The following is an 18,137-nucleotide window of genomic DNA, read 5'->3' on the forward strand; positions in this document are numbered from 1 at the left end:
ATTGTTATTCAGTAAAACATGAAAACAAGGTACCTCTTGTGCTATTTTGGAAAATTAAAGTACTTCTTAAACAATCTTTAATCTTTAAATCTTAAACAATTTTTCTGGATATTTTTGGGATATTGTTAAAAAAATAAAATAAACATAAACGTATATAAACAAGATAAAGATGAGGACAATATGGTACTGTAATAATCATAATATGGTGTATGGCTACCATCAGTGTGGTAGCCATAATGTACACACAAGATTATTTTGTTGTTTTTTTGTTTTGCCATTCATGTATTACTGTAAATCGGTATGAAGATGAAAAACATGATATAGTAAAAAAAAAAGCTATTATTTTTTAAACTTTCCAATATTTGCTTTCGACCAGGGAAACATACACATTCTTCTTGCCTTTACATTATTCTATTGAATTACTTCTGAGAAGGTGAAATCAATCTTTTGTCTCAAAGTTTAAAACCAAAAAAGGTTGGGAGCTGCTGTAACCCACAGTTGGGGAAGGGTCTGAGTGAGGAGCAGTGTGTACAGTCAGTGACCACCAGCTGGAGTCGCTGCTCCACTTGTTCACACAGGCTCTGTGGCAAGAGGCTGAGATGCTCCTGGCTCCCAATGAAACACACTCTGTGCCATTGGGTGGTGCTGATACTCCACATTCACTGTAAAGGTGCTAACCATACAGTCTATGGTGCTAACACAGGCCACAAGGTGCACCAACCAACAACAAAGACGCCTACATCAGCAGAGAGGGAGTACTATATGATACTGTATCACTGATGTGTGGCAATACAAAGCAACAGTAAAATACATTACAGCAGGGCTCACTTTTATAGGTTAATTATGTTTCATGTTGCATTGCTTTTTTCAATCTAAAATAATATCTCCCACTGGGAAAGGGAAATGAACACTGGGCATGACGCGCCTGTCAGGAGGAACAATCAATCAATTTGTGTTGCTATAAAATCTTTATCACCATGAAGATGCTTTGTGGTTCCACCTCAGCTTCAAATTCTTCCAGCTCATTTTAGAGGTTTTATTTATTTATCAAAACACATGGGGGGAAATAAAAAGAGGATTTCTGGTTTTGTCTGTAAAGTCCTTTAATGATTATTTTGTGCTAAGATACGTAATTATAATAATCATGTTTAATTACATGCAGAGACAACCAGGCTACTAATTACATTACATTACATATTACTTGTTAGACGCTTTTATCCAAAGCGACTTACATTACATTGCATTTAGCTGACGCTTTTATCCAAAGCGACTTACAATAAGTGCATTCGACCAAGAAGATACAAACTTGAAGAAATCAGAATCATATAAGTACATCAGGTTTCATAGAGCCAAACATTTCAAGTGCTACTCAACTGGCTTTAGATAAGCCAGTCCTTTATTAGTATATAAGTGCTTTAATAGTAATTATATAGCCCGAAGTGGAGTCTAAAGAGATGAGTTTTCAGTCTGCGCCGGAAGATGTGTAAGCTTTCTGCTGTCCTGATTTCAATACTGCGGTCAAGCCAGCCATCTTTCACTTTTGCGTGGTCAAACCAGCCGCCCCTGTATTTCGAGTGCGCGATTAGTTACAGGCTTACGGTAATGCAATAAAACAACTCTGGGAAGCTGGATTTCAAAGTAAAGGATGGCATGTGGTTCATTTCTATTATTTGCGATTGAGGCACAGGGTAATTTATGAGAATAATTGTAGGACTTATTGCTTCATAAACTTTTTGCACAAATACTATGAAATACTTTTACTGTCCACTTTTTGAGAATGGCAAAATTCCCTCCACAGAACAAGAAGGAGCATTTTTGTCTAACTTTGACATGGGATAAAAAACATTTCTTCCATAAGTAGTTTATGAAACTGCCATGTTTGTACTTAATACTTCTAGGACTACTTGCAAACATAATATGAACTGCTTTTACTGTGTACTTTTTCAGTAATTTGAGTTTCAAAGTCCTCTCCAGAGAACAAAAATGAGCATTTTTGTCAACTTTAATGTGGTCTAAAAAACATTTCTTCCATAAGTAGTTTATGAAACTGCCATGTTTGTACTTAGTACTTCTTAGACTACTTGCAAACATAATATGAACTACTTTTAATGTGTACTTTTTGAGTAATTTGAGTTTCAAAGTCCTCTCCAGACAACAAGAATGAGCATTTTTGTCAACTTTAATGTGGTCATTCTTGTTCTCTGGAGAGGACTTTGAATTGAATTATTATGTTTGCAAGTAGTCTAAGAAGTATTAAGTACAAACATGGCAGACTCATAAACTACTTATGGAAGAAATGTTTTTTAGACCACATTAAAGTTGACAAAAATGCTCATTCTTGTTATCTGGAGAGGACTTTGAAACTCAAATTACTCAAAAAGTACAAAGTAAAAGTAGTTCATATTATGTTTGCAAGTAGTCTAAGAAGTACTAAGTACAAACATGGCAGTTTCACAAACTACTTATGGAAGAAATGTTTTTTAGACCACATCAAAGTTAGACAAAAATGCTCAATCTTTTTTCTCTGGAGGGGACTTTGAAACTCAAATTACTCAAAAAGTACACAGTAAAAGTAGTTCATATTATTTGTGCAAGTAGTCTAAGAAGTATTAAGTACAAACATGGCAGTTTCATAAACTACTTATGGAAGAAATGTTTTTTATCCCACGTCAAAGTTAGACGAAAATGCTCCTTCTTGTTGTCTGGAGGGGACTTTGAAACTCAAATTACTGAAAAAGTACACAGTAAAAGTAGTTCATATTATGTTTGCAAGTAGTCTAAGAAGTACTAAGTACAAACATGGCAGTTTCATAAACTACTTATGGAAGAAATGTTTTTTATCCCACGTCAAAGTTAGACAAAAATGCTCCTTCTTGTTCTCTGGAGGGAATTTTGCCATTCTCAAAAAGTACACAGTAAAAGTAGTTCATAGTATTTGTACAACAAGTTTATGAAGCAATAAGTCCTACAATTATTCTCATAAATTACCCTGTTCCTCAATCGCAAATAATAGAAATGAACCACATGCCATCCTTTACTTTGAAATCCAGCTTCCCAGGGTTGTTTTATTGCATTACCATAAACCTGTAACTAATCGCGCACTCAAAATACAGGGGCGGCTGGTTTGACCACGCAAAAGTGAAAGACGGCTGGCTTGACCGCAGTATTTCAATGGGGAGCTCATTCCACCATTTTGGAGCCAGGATAGCAAACCCACGTGTTTTTGCTGATGGGAACTTGGGTCCTCCTCGCAGTGCGGGTGCAGCAAGCCGTTTGGCCGATGCAGAGTGGAGTGCACGTGCTGCGGTGTACAGTTTAACCATGTCCTGGATTCAGGAAGGGACAGATCCATTCACAGCACGGTACGCAAGTACCATTGTCTTGAAGTGGATTCTAGCAGTTACTGCAGTGAAGGGAGCGGTGTGGTGTGGGAACATTTTGGAAGGTTGAAAAATGCAGCTGCATTCTGGATGAGCTGCAGAGGTCGGATGGCACATGCAGGTAGACCAGCCGGGAGGGAGTTGCAGTATAGGCGTGAGATGACGAGAGCCTGGACCAGAAGTTGCGTCGCTTTGTGTTACATACTCAATACTGTGGGCAATCCCCTCAGGAGCAATTTGGGGTGAAATGTCTTGCCCAGGGACACAACGACATGCTGACTTCAGTGGGACTCAAACTTGCTATCTTCTGATTCAAAGATCAGCGCACAAACCACTGCGCCACAAGCCTCCCATAATTCTCTGAAGGATCCTCAGGGAGGCAATTAATGAAATGATGAACACAAATTAAAATGCCCTGACAAAGACCAAGTGTGTTCGATTTTCGTAAAGGGAGCAAGACTATTTACTTTTCCCTCGTGGTTAGAATCTCACAATTGTATTTTGAGAATAAATAACATACAGATAAGAGACGTTGGAAAAACTCACTAAAAAGCCAACAAGGCCATTTAGGTATCATTTGTCAAGTGTCATGTGATCACAGGACAGCATAACCTTGATATGGGGGTTGTTGAAACAGCAGCATAAGGATGTTATCTTTAACATTGCACATCCTACACACACACACACATAGAAATTAAGAAGCGGACCCATGATTCCAAAGGCTACGTACCGAGCGGGGAGCAGCCCTGCGGGGGCAGACTGCGGCGCTGCAGGCTGGGGGCGTTGGGAGGCTGAGGGGCGTGTTGGTGAGGTGTGTCAGCGCTGCCACTGCCATGATCTGAAGAGCAGGAAGGGTGTGAGAGAACAGAACAATTAAGTCATAGAGTCAGAGTCATTTTTAAAAGTTACCAATTACATTTTTCAGTTTGGTGCATGAGAAAATGGGGGTATAAAATGTTCAACATTAGCCGAAATCACAGTGCGTTACTGAGAATTGAAGCATTTTGAGTATTACTTGGCTGCACATACTCAAAAGATGTTCCTTCTAACGGTACGTGACAATACACATCAAATATATGTTTGCAACTTGGCTTGCATTATTCACATCATTATTCACATTCTCATGAACAAAGCTTGGTTTGTTAAAACTGCAAGAAAAAATGAAAACCCCATGGGATGGAAGCATTGTAGCATTCATTAGTCATGTGTTGTTCAATTAATTTATATAGTAAATGACCTAAAGTAAATCCCTTTTGGAAATTTAAAATATATACTGTATATTTTGTCACTGCTATTTACACCCCCGTATAGTATGTCACCTCTCACTGACCTATTCAGGATCATCGGACCTTTACTCCTTGCATTTACATTTTCAGGATCAAGGATGGGCACGTTATCGACTTTCCTTAGAGAGTTTTTCTTAATTGCAGACATTTATTAAGACTAGCAAAGCAGCAGCATGTTGCAAACATCTCAATTATTCATAACAGCTGTTATCACGCCCCAAGCTTTCTGAAAAAATGAAAGGCTTTGATTCGTAGAAAAACTGAGGCTGTACAAGGGAGAAACACATCACCAAGATGAAAGCTTTCCACCACGCGTACAGGGAAATCCTTGTTGTCATACATTGGTGTTCTATTTTCTAACATTCCGGATAAACTCTGGATTGAAGTACTATTTAAAAAAATCTGCATTTAGCTTTCCTTTGTCAGTAAGTGAAAGTGGATCGCTTAGTTTTCATGAAATATTCAGCTCCTCATCGATAACACTGCTGCTGACACATGCTGCACCTATAGGTGCCTCAGCACTCTCAAAGAGGAAGGAAGGACAGGTTTGTGCCCTTGAAACAAAATATATATTGTCAAAGGATGAATAAGTCATAGGATTGTTTAATGATGCTGAAATCACAGATGGAACAATACACTGTTGTAGCAATATATAATTAGACTTCAAATAAATGAAGTCATTTTTGATGACAACATGCCCAGGACCTGTGTGAAACCTCATGTGGGATCCCTGTAGCTCTCCTCTCTGCAGCATATTCACCTGGGAGATTCAGATTATGCTTTTCTTCCAAAGGCGTCTTACTAAAATGAGGCTGAGCCAAGAAGTGGTTTGTCTGAAGGACACGGCTGGAGGCTGACTCACACTGCTGAATGCTTCTTTTAAACTGCATATAGAGTACAAATCCATCCCTGCTGCAAACCTCCAGAGATCAGTGTTACACCACCAACATGAAGCAAGAAGGACTCTGCTCTGCTGGTGACTAACTCAAGTGAGAACAGACATTTTAAGTGGATTGAATACAGGCATTTTGCTTTGGATTTGCAATCATGCTTACCTTTAGATCTACTGTATGTGCACTTCTCATTTCTCAATTATTCCTCTCAATCTAATTTAGAATAAGCTTTTTTTTAATTGAGATGTCTGGCCTGTGTCTTGCAAATACTGCAAATACACAATTTCAGACTGATATTACAGGAATATCAAGTGATTAGTCGTTTTTATCATGTTGTCAGACAACATTATTTTATTTTCTTATCATGATGTCAGACAACAATATTTTTGTTTTTCAGTGACAAAACAATCATGTGACTTGAGATAAGACTGCAGTAGCACACCAATGAGAACTCTGTTATATTGTATTGTATACTTTTAAGGACAATTACCATTAAAAGAAAAACACAAACTTCTCACCGAAAGTCAATACGGATTCAGAGCCAATAGATCAACATCAATGGCTTTAATAGACTCACTTGAAGAAATTACTAGCTCAATTGACCAAAAGAAACATGCCATTGGAATATTCATCGACCTGAAAAAAGCATTTGACACAATTAATCATGACATATTAATAAAAAAACTGGAACGTTATGGAATCAGGGGTGTAGTTTTGGAATGGGTAAGGAGTTATTAACCAACAGGCAACAGTTTGTGAAGCTGGGAGAGTGTTGTTCTTCATATTTGGACATTACATGCGGTGTCCCCCAGGGGTCAGTATTGGGGCCGAAACTATTTATTATGTATATTAATGAAATATGCAATGTATCGACAGTACTCAAGTTTGTTTTGTTTGCTGATGACACTAATATATTTTCTTCTGGGGACAATGTACAGCTACTATTGGAAGAGATCACAGCTGAAATATGCAAACTAAAGTTAAGGCTAAACAGTAATAAGTTATCATTAAACTTGAATAAAACAACATTAATCAAATTTGTAAATAGCAATACACTAGCATCCATTAAGATAGATGGGATTTTCATTGAGAGAGTTAAAGAACATAAATTCCTTGGAATCACAATTGATGAGAAACTGAGCTCGAAACCACACATAAAACATATTCATTCCAAAGTCTCAAGAAGTATTGCAATATTAAACAAGGCAAAACAGATTATTGATCAAAATTCCCTCTACATTCTTTACTGTTCATTGGTGTTACCTTATTTAAGTTACTGTGCAGAGGTTTGGGGCAGTAATTATAAAACTACAACACAATCCCTATTTATTCTACAAAAAAGAGCAATAGGACTTATTAAAAATGTCGGCTATAGGGATCATACAAACCCATTATTCTTAGAGCTAAAATTATTAAAACTGTCAGATCTTGTTGAATTCCAAATTCCACAAATCATGTAAATCAGCAAAAAACGTTCAATGACCTGGGAATATTCAGATATTGTTCAATGAAAGACAAGGGAATTATTATTTACGTGGTTCATTTATATTCACTAATGTTAGGGTGCGCACAATAAAGAGAAGTTTTTGTGTTTCTGTTTGTGGGGTGAAGATCTGAAACAATTTGAGTGAGGAGCTAAAGGGATGTCCAAACATAAAACTATTCAAAAAGACGTATAAAAGAATGAAACTGCTAAACCATAACTGTTTATATTCTTGTTTTGTATTCTATTTATGAATTTGTGTTTGTATGAATTTGTGTATGTACATATACCGTATATATAAATATATAGAGACCATTCTCCTAACTTGCCTGTATATATTATATTAATGATTATATAAATTATTCAAGGTTAAAGTATACATTGATATTGTATGTTAACATTACAAAAAAATGTAATTATTTAATGTAAAAAATGTACAAAAAAAAGAAAAAAGAAAAAAACAAGGGAGAAGGGGTCGGATTAAATAAGTGTAAACTTCTTCCGACCCCTTTTCGGACGTGTAATTAGCTAAAGCTTTGTTGTTTATTGATATCAGACAATGATACTACAGATTATTCAATTATTAATTAAATATTTCGTTTTGTTATTGCATTCATTTGTATAGTACTGTATCATGTCTGTATCATCTTTTGTTTCATTTGTATTTTCTTTGGTTTTACACGCTCGAAAAAAATAAATAAACTAAACTAAACTAAATATAAGCAATTGTTAAAGCTCTTTGTTAAAAATGTGTTTAAAACTGAAATTGGTCTCCACCTCACTCACTTTTATCAGATCTCCTCTTGAGAAGAGGCTTAGTATTCATAACATGCCACAGAGATTTGTGCTGCTTCAATGGCTGTGAAGGGACTGGTAAGCAACGCATTAAGTTGGGTTTATAAATATATTTAGTCTCTAAGAGCTATACCATGTCTATGAAATGTCAGGGATCAACACAGCATTCAGATGGCTTGTTTTGTGTGACCAACAGCCCAAAATGCTAATATATTACTTTACTATGAAGAACAATTTGAAAAACGGAATATCTGTAAATGTTTCTGTAAATGTGATACTCTATTATATATATTTTGATACTAATACTAGTAAGTGCAAACAGTGTAAACAGTTATCACTGAGTACCACTGACACACGAACTGTAGCACAAACACGGAAAACATAACTATTGTATCTTGCCTGCAGTGTAACACACACAGTAGAGTGCACTCACTGAGCTAACTGAACATTTAATTTGATACGTCACCAGCGTCCTGGTGCTCATAATGGAGGGATATACTCACTCTCAGTCAAAATATGTTGTTAAAGTGCATCTCCAGTTAATGTGGCTTCATTCAAGGCATACAGTGGCATTATAATGAAGCATTTCAGTCTGCAGCTACAGCCTGAAGGGGAACACCGCCGTGCAAGCTGTCTAATATATCAGGTACATCCATCTATTTACTAAAGCAGCTGATAACAAAACAGCAAATCTGTACCCAAGAAAAAACAGACAAAATTGGCAATACAAACTGAGTAGGCCACATTTACATGACTACAGGTTATCATCTTATGCTGTGCTTGTTTTCTGATGAATCAGTGTTAGAAAAATACGAAGATAACCCAGTAAACCAGTAAAGTGTACATTGGAGACTTTTAAGGAGGGGAATCTAAAGCAGAAAGACCATTATCTCACTTGACTTCAATGAACGTTTGTGGAGGAGATACATCAGCAAGAGAGAGGTTGGTTGGAAGTGTTGGAGTAAAAACAGCTTTAACAGATTATCCTGTCATACCACACCCTGCCTCTCTCTTTTTGACACATACTGCAGCCGCCGCTGCTGCCGAAACATTTTCATTTCAGAGATTATACATAAGGAAATCTGCTACTGGCTAGGGGTCTGCATCGTGCATGAGACACCATCTTTTATATTTCCTTCCCAGTGTAAGGACCCTACCTGAACAAGAAGCTGAAGGAGTGTCTGCATCCAGCAGTTCAGAATTATACAGTAAAAGTGAAGGGCAGGAAATGGCAGCAGTCAGCAGTTTAAGGCTGACACAAATGTGGTGACACTCAAGCGATGACTGCAATAACTCATCATCATATCAGCACAGTCAGTACAAATGCCACCGGGACACTTAAGCTTAAACAATTGCAATCTTATCTAGACAATTCATCGGGGTGTTTTGAATAAACTTATTCTTGTTCTTGTTTCTTTGTAAATTTGATATTCATAGTAAAACCAAGGTAGCAGACAGTAATTAAGCAAGGATTGAATCAGTACAGCTGTTAGAAGTGTCACTTTGTGTGGGATCATGGGATGAATGTAAAAATGAAGGAGGGAAAAACTTTTTTTTCAGATATTGCTTGGTACAGTATGAGTCAGCAATATGAACAAATTATTCTGCAGTAGCTCCATGTTGTAACATAACCCATTTGGACTCCTATACATATAATCATTAAACGCTATAAGTAGCTGGAAACTCTCCAGCTTGTTTTGACACATTTCTTACATCTCTGTCAAACTCAGAGATAGGCCTATAAGCTTATCCAGTGCATTTGAGCAGCAAAGATTTCCCTAAATCAAGAATAAAGTATTTTGAAGGATAAAATGCTAGAGTGTGCAGCAGCAGGGGGGGAGAGCAACTTCAATATTTCTTCATCTCAGCCTCGGTGGTGCAGCAGCTTTCAGCGCCTGCTTGTGATAAAATGCATGAAAAATGAAAGGAAGTGAGCGGTGGTTACTATAGTAACAGAGGATAGTAGAAGCAGCCATGACTTCTGGTAAACTAACGAGGAGATGTAGATGTGATAAAACCTAAACCTGGAAAACCCGGCAGAGCACTGTCTGACGTCCGAAATATCTTTGTGTGAATCACACATTTTAAAATAAAGTAGTGAAAACGGTTTAGCCCTAATTCATATTCAAAATATGTTGAGTGTGACTCACGCTCAGAAGGTCGGCAGGGATCGCTTTGATTGCTGTCGTTTGATTGGTTGCTGGACACAGATGAGGCACTGGAGCTACGGACAAAGCCGAGGGTAGCCAGACGGGAATTTGGCAGGGCGGAGAAGCCTGGAGGACGGAGACCAGACCTCTTCTGATCTCCTGGAGGTTCATGAGGAAATATGCAATATTAATGGGAGAGCCTTATGAGATATGGGACACACATTCTGTGTCTATTACAAACTTACACATAGGGAATGTAGAAGTAAAATTAGAAATATGATTTCGTCAAATTCAATATTGAAACTGATATTTCATGAATGACATTACGCTTGGCAATTGTAGGTTAAATAATTGTGCCATCCCTGATTTGTTAGTGTTACTAAAGTTCTTGACAGACCTGAATTAAAATAACTTTAGGATCAGGATTATTTTTCACGGATGCAGATGGTGTAAGAAGACCTTTCTCATTGTTGTGAGTGAAGAAAATATGATTTACTTACATATAACAGAACAACATTCAACACACAAGTAGCCAAAAAAACATATGACAACTATCATTCTGATTAAATTGTACATAATAAGAGACACCATATGTGGAAGCTGACTAGATTATTTATGTGAGAAGGTAGAAATATGCAGTGCAAGTGGGTAGGATGTGTCTGTTACATTGCTTTCAAATGTTTAGCTGCAAAAAGCCAAGCCTCATCTAACGCATCACAGGGGGAAAAATAAAATAGGTGAATCACTCCGCGTGCCAACATTTTTCTTTGCAGCTCGACTAGAGGAGGATGGGACGGCACAGAATAGCAATGTTTGAAGATGAAAAAGCTCTAATTATATATATTCCCACAATGTTCTTTATGGTTTAGAACCCTTCATCTTGCAACATAAACACATAACCTCAAATAAGAGCATGTTAAACATGTCCACCAAATTGGCCAGCAGACCACCGTCTCACCTGCAGGGTCCGGGTTGCCTTGGTTGGACGCTCCGGCTGGCTGAGCAGACTGGCCTGGGACTGGGGCTGACCTCTGACCCATCTGACCTCTTGTCTTGGCTGCAGGCTGCCTGGTGACCGCTCCTAACCCCAGCTGAGGCCTCAGAGCTCTGGGTGAGCGAGAGACACTGCATCCATCCTGGGAAACATTCTGAGGAGGAACATTATAAATACAGTCACTATCATCACATCAAATATTTAATCAGACAGGAAATATTATGGTTATGATGCAATTATAAAGTAGATTATTTCACTCATTACTACATGAAAACATTGCAAATGTGTGAACAATTTTGGCATCCTTAATCAAAAGATGAGGCTGCATAGACCAACCCGGTATCACGGCAAGACGTGAACATGTGACGATTTACCATGCTGGGAGACGTGAAGATGTCACGATTTCGTCCCTTCAATCGTGACAGTTACACGGTATTGTTAACATTTGTTTAGTAATGGATATTGAATATGGAAACAAGGTTTTGACAAGACCTGGTGTAACAATAATCAAAAAGGACATTAAAAGAGCTCCAGATGTTAATTATCTATTTTTGCAAAAATAAAGTATACAAAGTTGATTCTAGACTCTTTAAACACTGAGGTGATTATTGTTACACCAGGTCTTGTCAAAACCTTTATTCCATATTCAATATCCATAACTAAACAAAACAGATAACCTGAAATGTATATTTAAATACTTTATTAAGGGCAGTGAATTAATTTTTTCTGTATGTTTTTCAAATCAGTGTTATCAGTGTCATAGACAGTGTTACACTGCTATTATTATCCTTAAAATATATGTAAAACAAAACCATTTATGATCTTTTTCTTTGAGTGGTTTACTAATGACAGTAAATTCTGTTTTTGCTATTGATGGTTTCATTTTTGTGAAAAATAACAAAATAATAAAATTCAATAACGTGCTTTAATCACTAGGTGTCCCTTTTTATCAGCTGTGCACCTTTATGGTGTAAATACAGCTTATCTACTGATTGGATCAAATATAAAAGTCAACCAAATTAGTGTTGATATTGCAAGGAGACGTATTGTGTGAAAAGAAATGTAAGATGTTGTTTAATTGCTGATATATTTATGATCCACGTCACGTTTTCAGTTTTGGCGGCAGTTCTTCCTGTTTGTCTAGAAGTCTTCTAATCAGGGCTCTATAAATAGAGAATTAAGGCAGATATGTAATATTTAATGCAGCCGAACCGTCTATTACAATGCCGTTATGTGATGACTTTCAAAGAGAAAAGCAAGCACAATCGGAATAAAGTATTATTTTATTTTAAAAACATTTTTCATAAACACCATATCCCAACGTGCATTGCGGCTAAACCATCGAATCACCGAGCTGATGATCTTGCCTACGTCTGTTTCCGGCATTGTTAATGACGGATGTATTTTGTTATACACACATTCCTTCACATTTAAATTTAAATTTACATTAAAGTATTTCGTGAGGCCTTCTAAACATTTTTTAAATATAACTACGGTTCTAGTTGAAGAGTTTGTAAATTAACATGAACCGAAGCTGTTGCCTGGCAACACAATCGCACAACGTCACGTCCGTTAATTCCACATCCACACACATGGATTAACATCGATTTAATACATTAATGTAGCCTTTGTTTCTGCTAAAAGGGGTGTCGACCAGCTGGGGCAACAAGAAAATCTGCGTAATCGAGTGTGACTATTAAAAAATAAATCCTTCTTATATTAATTTTGACAATAACAACCGACCGCGGGGGTAGCATTTGATTGGCATTTCCGGGTACATCTCCACTGGTTGGGCCATGTTAACAATACCGTGTAACTGTCACGTTTGAAGGGACGAAATAGTGACATCTTCACGTCTCCCAGCATGGTAAATCGTCACATGTTCACGTCTTGCCGTGATACCGGGTTGGCATAGACTGTATAGAAGTGCTGCATACCATAACATGTGACCGCATGAATGTTAGCCACATCAAAAAAGATACAAGCAACCTAAAGAAATTTTTTCAGCATTTAGCAACTGTGACATTTATCGTTAGCATTACTGTTTGGTAAGATAGTAAAAGACCGTACAGAACTTGTTTATTTACTTTCAGAGGGTTAAGGAGAGTTCCAAATAAGTTTAAGTTTACTTTTTCAAGCTTTTGTATTACTTAGATATTTTGTAATTTGCATGTTATTTTAATGTATTGGTTTCAACAACTAATAGCACCCGTTGTTCTTATCAATGACTCACCTCCTGGAGTGTTTTTTCTGGAATATCCTCATGAAAACTGCCCGACTTCCCACTCAACCTTTGAGGAGCGGTGTTGCCTGGAGGTTTTACCCCAGAAGAAGCCATGCCTGGAGGATGGTAACCTGACTTCGGCATCTCCTGACGATATTTGTCAAATAGCAGGTTGGAGGAGCATAGCACCGGCGAGGATTTAGGTTGAGTACCAACCTTTGCATCTTTCTGAGCTGGTGGGCTGGAGTAAGAGGATATTCTTTGTGGGAGTGTAGAGCCTTCGATTGGGAATTCTGTCCCTTGCGGTTTAGCTTGAGGATTCTTTCGAACATAGGTGATTATTTTGGGTCGGACATTTTTAGGCTTCTGGGGAGGAGAAGACCTCCTGGGTTCAGGCTCTTTCTGCTGAGAAGAGACAGGTTTGGGGATGCAGCTGCTCAGACCTGTCTTACCTGGTGGTCTGACAGTTGGACCCAAACCTCTCTGAGGGGAGTCACTGCGCTCGAAGCTCAGAGACCTGATGCTCTGGACCTTTGCTGGAGACCCAGGCAGTCGTCTCTTGGGGGAACCAAAAGTTATTTTAGGGGAAGTAGGAGTTGCTGGTCGACTTGGGCTTCCCCATGGCTTCCTCCTCTCCAGACTTGAAGAACTGGAGGGTACTGTGTTCTCAAAAGAGCCCTGCTTGTTGAAGGTGTTTTCAAAGGATGGCTGCTTCTTTAAAGTAGTTTCAAACGATGGCTGTTTTTTGTAACTCCATTCCGGAGGGTATTGTTTTTTCAACGAGTTATCAAATGATCCTTGTTTCTTCATGGGTTTGGATTCAAAGGATGACTGATTCCCCTTTGTACCTGTTATTGACGGGCTGAAATTCACATCTGGGGCCTCGTTAGCTTGTGTGCTTTTATCCATTTTGATGTTGCTTTGTTTGTGTGCTGTTTTTGTTGTGGGTATACCCTTGTGCTCAGTACTTCTCCTTTTATCAAATTCTCCCTCTAGAATAGCATTGCCTGCTTTATTTATCTGGTTATTGTTCTTCCTGTGTTCATCAAATGCATCCTTACACATAAAAACTTCATTGCTGACTTGTGCCTCTGATACCAAATCCTCAGATTGAACTGTTGAATTCAAATTCATGTCCACATCTATCCCGTGTATTGTGTTTTCTCCTGAGGGGAGGGGATGATGATCAGCTCTCTGAGAGACCTTGCCTCTCTCGGGGACATTGTCAGTTGTCAGAGTCAAGTCTTCTGAGATGGTTGAGTAAGGCCCAGAGGCAATGTGCCAGGAGTCTGTTGTCTGGGATCTGATAGTAGTGTCCATAGCAGTGTCCATGCTTGAAATGGTGGACAGACAGGACACAAAGACATCCGTTTCTGAACTTAACTCAGCCTTGGACAACTCTCTGCTCTCAGATTTCTGAGAGGCATTGGTGTCCTGCTCACCGACTTCATGCAGAATAGTCTTTCTCTCTCCCCTGCTCTTGTTATCCGTCACATGGTCAGCTGAACCTTTGCTGCGGGATGTATTCGGGTCTTGACGCCTTTTTCGCTCAGCAACCCCGACAAAGTCCTTGCCATCCTCCACCACGTAGGCCTCCAGCTCCTGACACTCCAGCATCTCGAACTCGGCCAGGTCGGGGTCGTCACACTGCGAGTCTGTACCCCAGATGATGACTTTGTCCTGCTGTGCTGTTTCAGTCATAGTGCCAGATTCAGCCATAATCCGGCCATCTTCTGTCCGGATCTCATTGGCGTTGGCATCACCGTCAGTCTGCTGGTTGTTATTTCTCAACTCCCCCTCACGGAAGGGCTCTCCTGGACCGCTCATTTTGGAAACAACTCCGAGTTTAGAGCGCCACAAGAGCACTTTAAAAATCAATCATCCATGGCATCAGCAACAAAAACTCTGTCTAGGCATCAAAGAGTCTCAGTGGGAAAGCAGGGACCTCTTTCCAGTACACCAATAATCAGAATGTTGAATATCATGTCTAATTCGGAAGATGGATCTTCATGACATCTGTAGTCCTTATCCTGTATAAAGACAAAAAATCATATATTTAAATATCAACAAATTAAAGATGACTTCAACATTTTCAGGGTACAATACATGGGATTTCAATTGTATGCTCTCCTGCCATACATGTTGATAGACAAGCTTCAGAAGATGATTTACAAAATGAAGCTCAACCCCAAAAAAGGTTTTCTTTTCTGAATTCAAGCTTGCATACAAGGAAAATACAATAAATGTAGGTTTTTAAGAACAACACAAATGTATTCAAGAGACAAGAGAGGAGAAAACGCTGCAAGACGTGTGTCCTACTGTATATTCTGACATTCCAATTATACCTAATGTTTGCATTCTAACTGAGTTCCTGTGTTTAAATAATCATCTTTGAATAATCATCTTGCAGCAGCACTGGATTGCCTTCGAATGAGCAAGAAGTATATGCCTTAGGAAAGGATTTGTTCCATAGCCGAAACAATTAATTCCCCTCGCAAAACTGTGAATAGTCTCAGGGCACAAGCAAGTTTTTTATAGCACCACATTTACATTCTGCAGCAACTGTGATTTGGCCTGCCAGATTTCTCCTCTGCATCAGTCACTGCTTACGGTTGCCTTTGCTGCTTTAAAAAGCCTGTAAACACATAAATGTTCCCAATTCCAGATCATGTTCTCAACAGGCGACAATGATACAACAACATGTCACTATTTGACATGAAAATAAGCATATTTTTGCAATTATTGCAGAGGAGCTGTGTTTGGGGGGGGCATTATGACAGCATGCTGTGCTGTGGGGCATTTACGTCTGTTTTCCAACATTAGCTATGAATGGGCATGGGTACACAAGTGTTGAAATGATATATCTGTAATACAACGTGGGATTGACTTTCACTATTGAGACCACCGCAGGGAACTTATTGAGTTGAAGACTATCAAATAAATGTAAGGTTTCGGGGCAGATGGCACCACAGTATGGCTGTTCATTACTGAGTATTATAGCTGTATTTACTTTTTTAACAACCCAACGATTGTGACCTGTCAGCAGATGTCTTCACTCTTCTCTATTTATATCAGATTAGGACTTAACTATTAATCAGAATAATCTATTTGTGGTACAATGCTTCATCTAAGCTGTTTACCTTCATGTCTTTTGCAAAAGCACATTATAAAGGATGTCTGCAATTTACCTATTTTACCTATAGTGGCTTTGCACTTGTAGAGTTCAGAGAGCTTCAACAGACACTCACAGGAACACGCTCAACTACTGTAGGTACCATGACATTTTCCACTTAAGAGGTCTTTTGTCCAACCCGGTATCACAGCAAGATGTGAAAATGTCACGTTGGTCCACACTGGGAGACGTCAGGATTCGCGATTGGTATATTGCAGTGATACCGGGTTGCTATTTTAAGCAGTAGCTTAACAAAAACCTGCCTAAAACCAGCTCAAGGAGAAAACAAAGCATAACTTTGTTATCAGTTTGTTATTGTTCAACTCATCATCCAATAGGCATTTATCCTTGATTACTGCTCCACCTCATCTCTTCGATCACCATGTATGTCCTTTTACTGTTAATGCCTACAGAGCAGGAAATGTCTAATAGTTTCCAATGTGTGATAATAAAGTTCGCTGCATGTTTAGAGTAAGGAGGGGAAACACCTTTGGTGACATAAATAATGATACCATGTTTTGTACTAGTGATGTAAAGAGGGCCCAAAGACATACGTGTTTTGTTTGCAGTACAGGCAAACACACTGCACTATGCTGTGTCAGCACCTGCACTGCAGACACCAATAAATCAGATTCCCTTACAGTAACTCTCCCCCGCCTCCCTATCAGGTCTCTAACAATACTGTACAGTTACTGTGACTGCATTCTGTTCGCTAACAGGATTTCTTCGGCTGCAGCAGAGATTGCTTCTCCATCTCTTAAATTGATTTTCATCTCCAATTCAGTGCATTGCAGACAAGTGTACAGACCAAGTACTGTACATATGACACTCATTAGAACAGGGAGTGACATGTTGAATATGGCTAGGAAATAACATCAATGCTAACATTAACATCTAGATCTCATAAAACCTCTCTTGTTTATGTTTTTATTTTTATCCTACTTGCCCTTTTGTGAGTAGAGTTTGCATTGTATCTGTTCATTTTCTGCTTCACAGTCTCTAATTCTGGATGAATTAAAAGTATCACAGAGATAATTAAACTTTTTAATTCATTTCAACCTCTTTCTCTTCACTAATCTCAGAGGAGCTAGGAGTCTGGAGGAGACTGATGAAGAAAGAAAGTGTTGCTGCTGGTTTCACTGGCTGAAAAAGTTATAATACTTGGAGTGACTGAAGTGACACTCTTCCCTTCCTTTATGACCCTATTTGCCTTACCCACCCAAACAGCACATACTGTAACACAGTGCATGTAGGCTCTTTCCTTCATTGGCCCTGTCGCTGCCACCCCTTTTTTTTTTCGTACCCCCTTTTACATTACATTCCCTGATTGCTTTCTTCTCATGGTTGCAACAGCCAACAATGATCCTGCGGTGACACTAAGGAGACTGAGGAAATGAATGCTCATAATGTCAACATGCTTCCCTGAGCATGTTTCCCCATCCCCCCATTGTTCAGCAGCTCCCCCCGCCACCACCTGCCTCCTCCAGATATGCAGCATGATGGCGGGACTTTCATCGGGGCCTCTGATGAAATCTGTGCATTCTAGAGCGAGTGCTTGTGTGGGAGTGTGTGCGTGCTCAAACCACTTGTTTTTCTCAGGGAGACAGAATCTCTTTCGTTGTTAGCAGTCATACATCTGTAGCAGAGCACAGAGATCAAGGCCTTCATTTGTCCATCAAGCTTCACTAAATGCTTAATCTGGAATCCTCATGAAATATTGAGGATGGATGAAGATGGAGGCACCGGTCCCCCTCTCTTTT

The 18,137-nt window shown here is 38.9% G+C and overlaps 1 protein-coding gene across 2 annotated transcripts in view; it reads right to left on the reverse strand.

Moving 5' to 3' along the window:
* Positions 1-18,137, reverse strand: part of mtus2b (microtubule associated tumor suppressor candidate 2b) — a 31,022-nt gene that overhangs the window by 11,994 nt on the left and 891 nt on the right. For both annotated transcript variants that reach the window (XM_079679316.1, XM_079679315.1), the window contains exons 2-5: positions 13,215-15,235; positions 10,946-11,135; positions 9,988-10,146; positions 4,111-4,218 (exon numbers count right to left, since the gene is read on the reverse strand). In XM_079679316.1, coding sequence (XP_079535442.1) covers positions 4,111-4,218; positions 9,988-10,146; positions 10,946-11,135; positions 13,215-15,032 — 2,275 coding nt within the window. In that variant the 5' untranslated portion in view covers positions 15,033-15,235. The remainder of the gene's footprint in view (positions 1-4,110; positions 4,219-9,987; positions 10,147-10,945; positions 11,136-13,214; positions 15,236-18,137) is intronic.

The sequence above is a fragment of the Notothenia rossii genome (assembly GCF_949606895.1).
Source record: "Notothenia rossii genome assembly, chromosome: 4".
Taxonomy (NCBI): domain Eukaryota; kingdom Metazoa; phylum Chordata; class Actinopteri; order Perciformes; family Nototheniidae; genus Notothenia; species Notothenia rossii.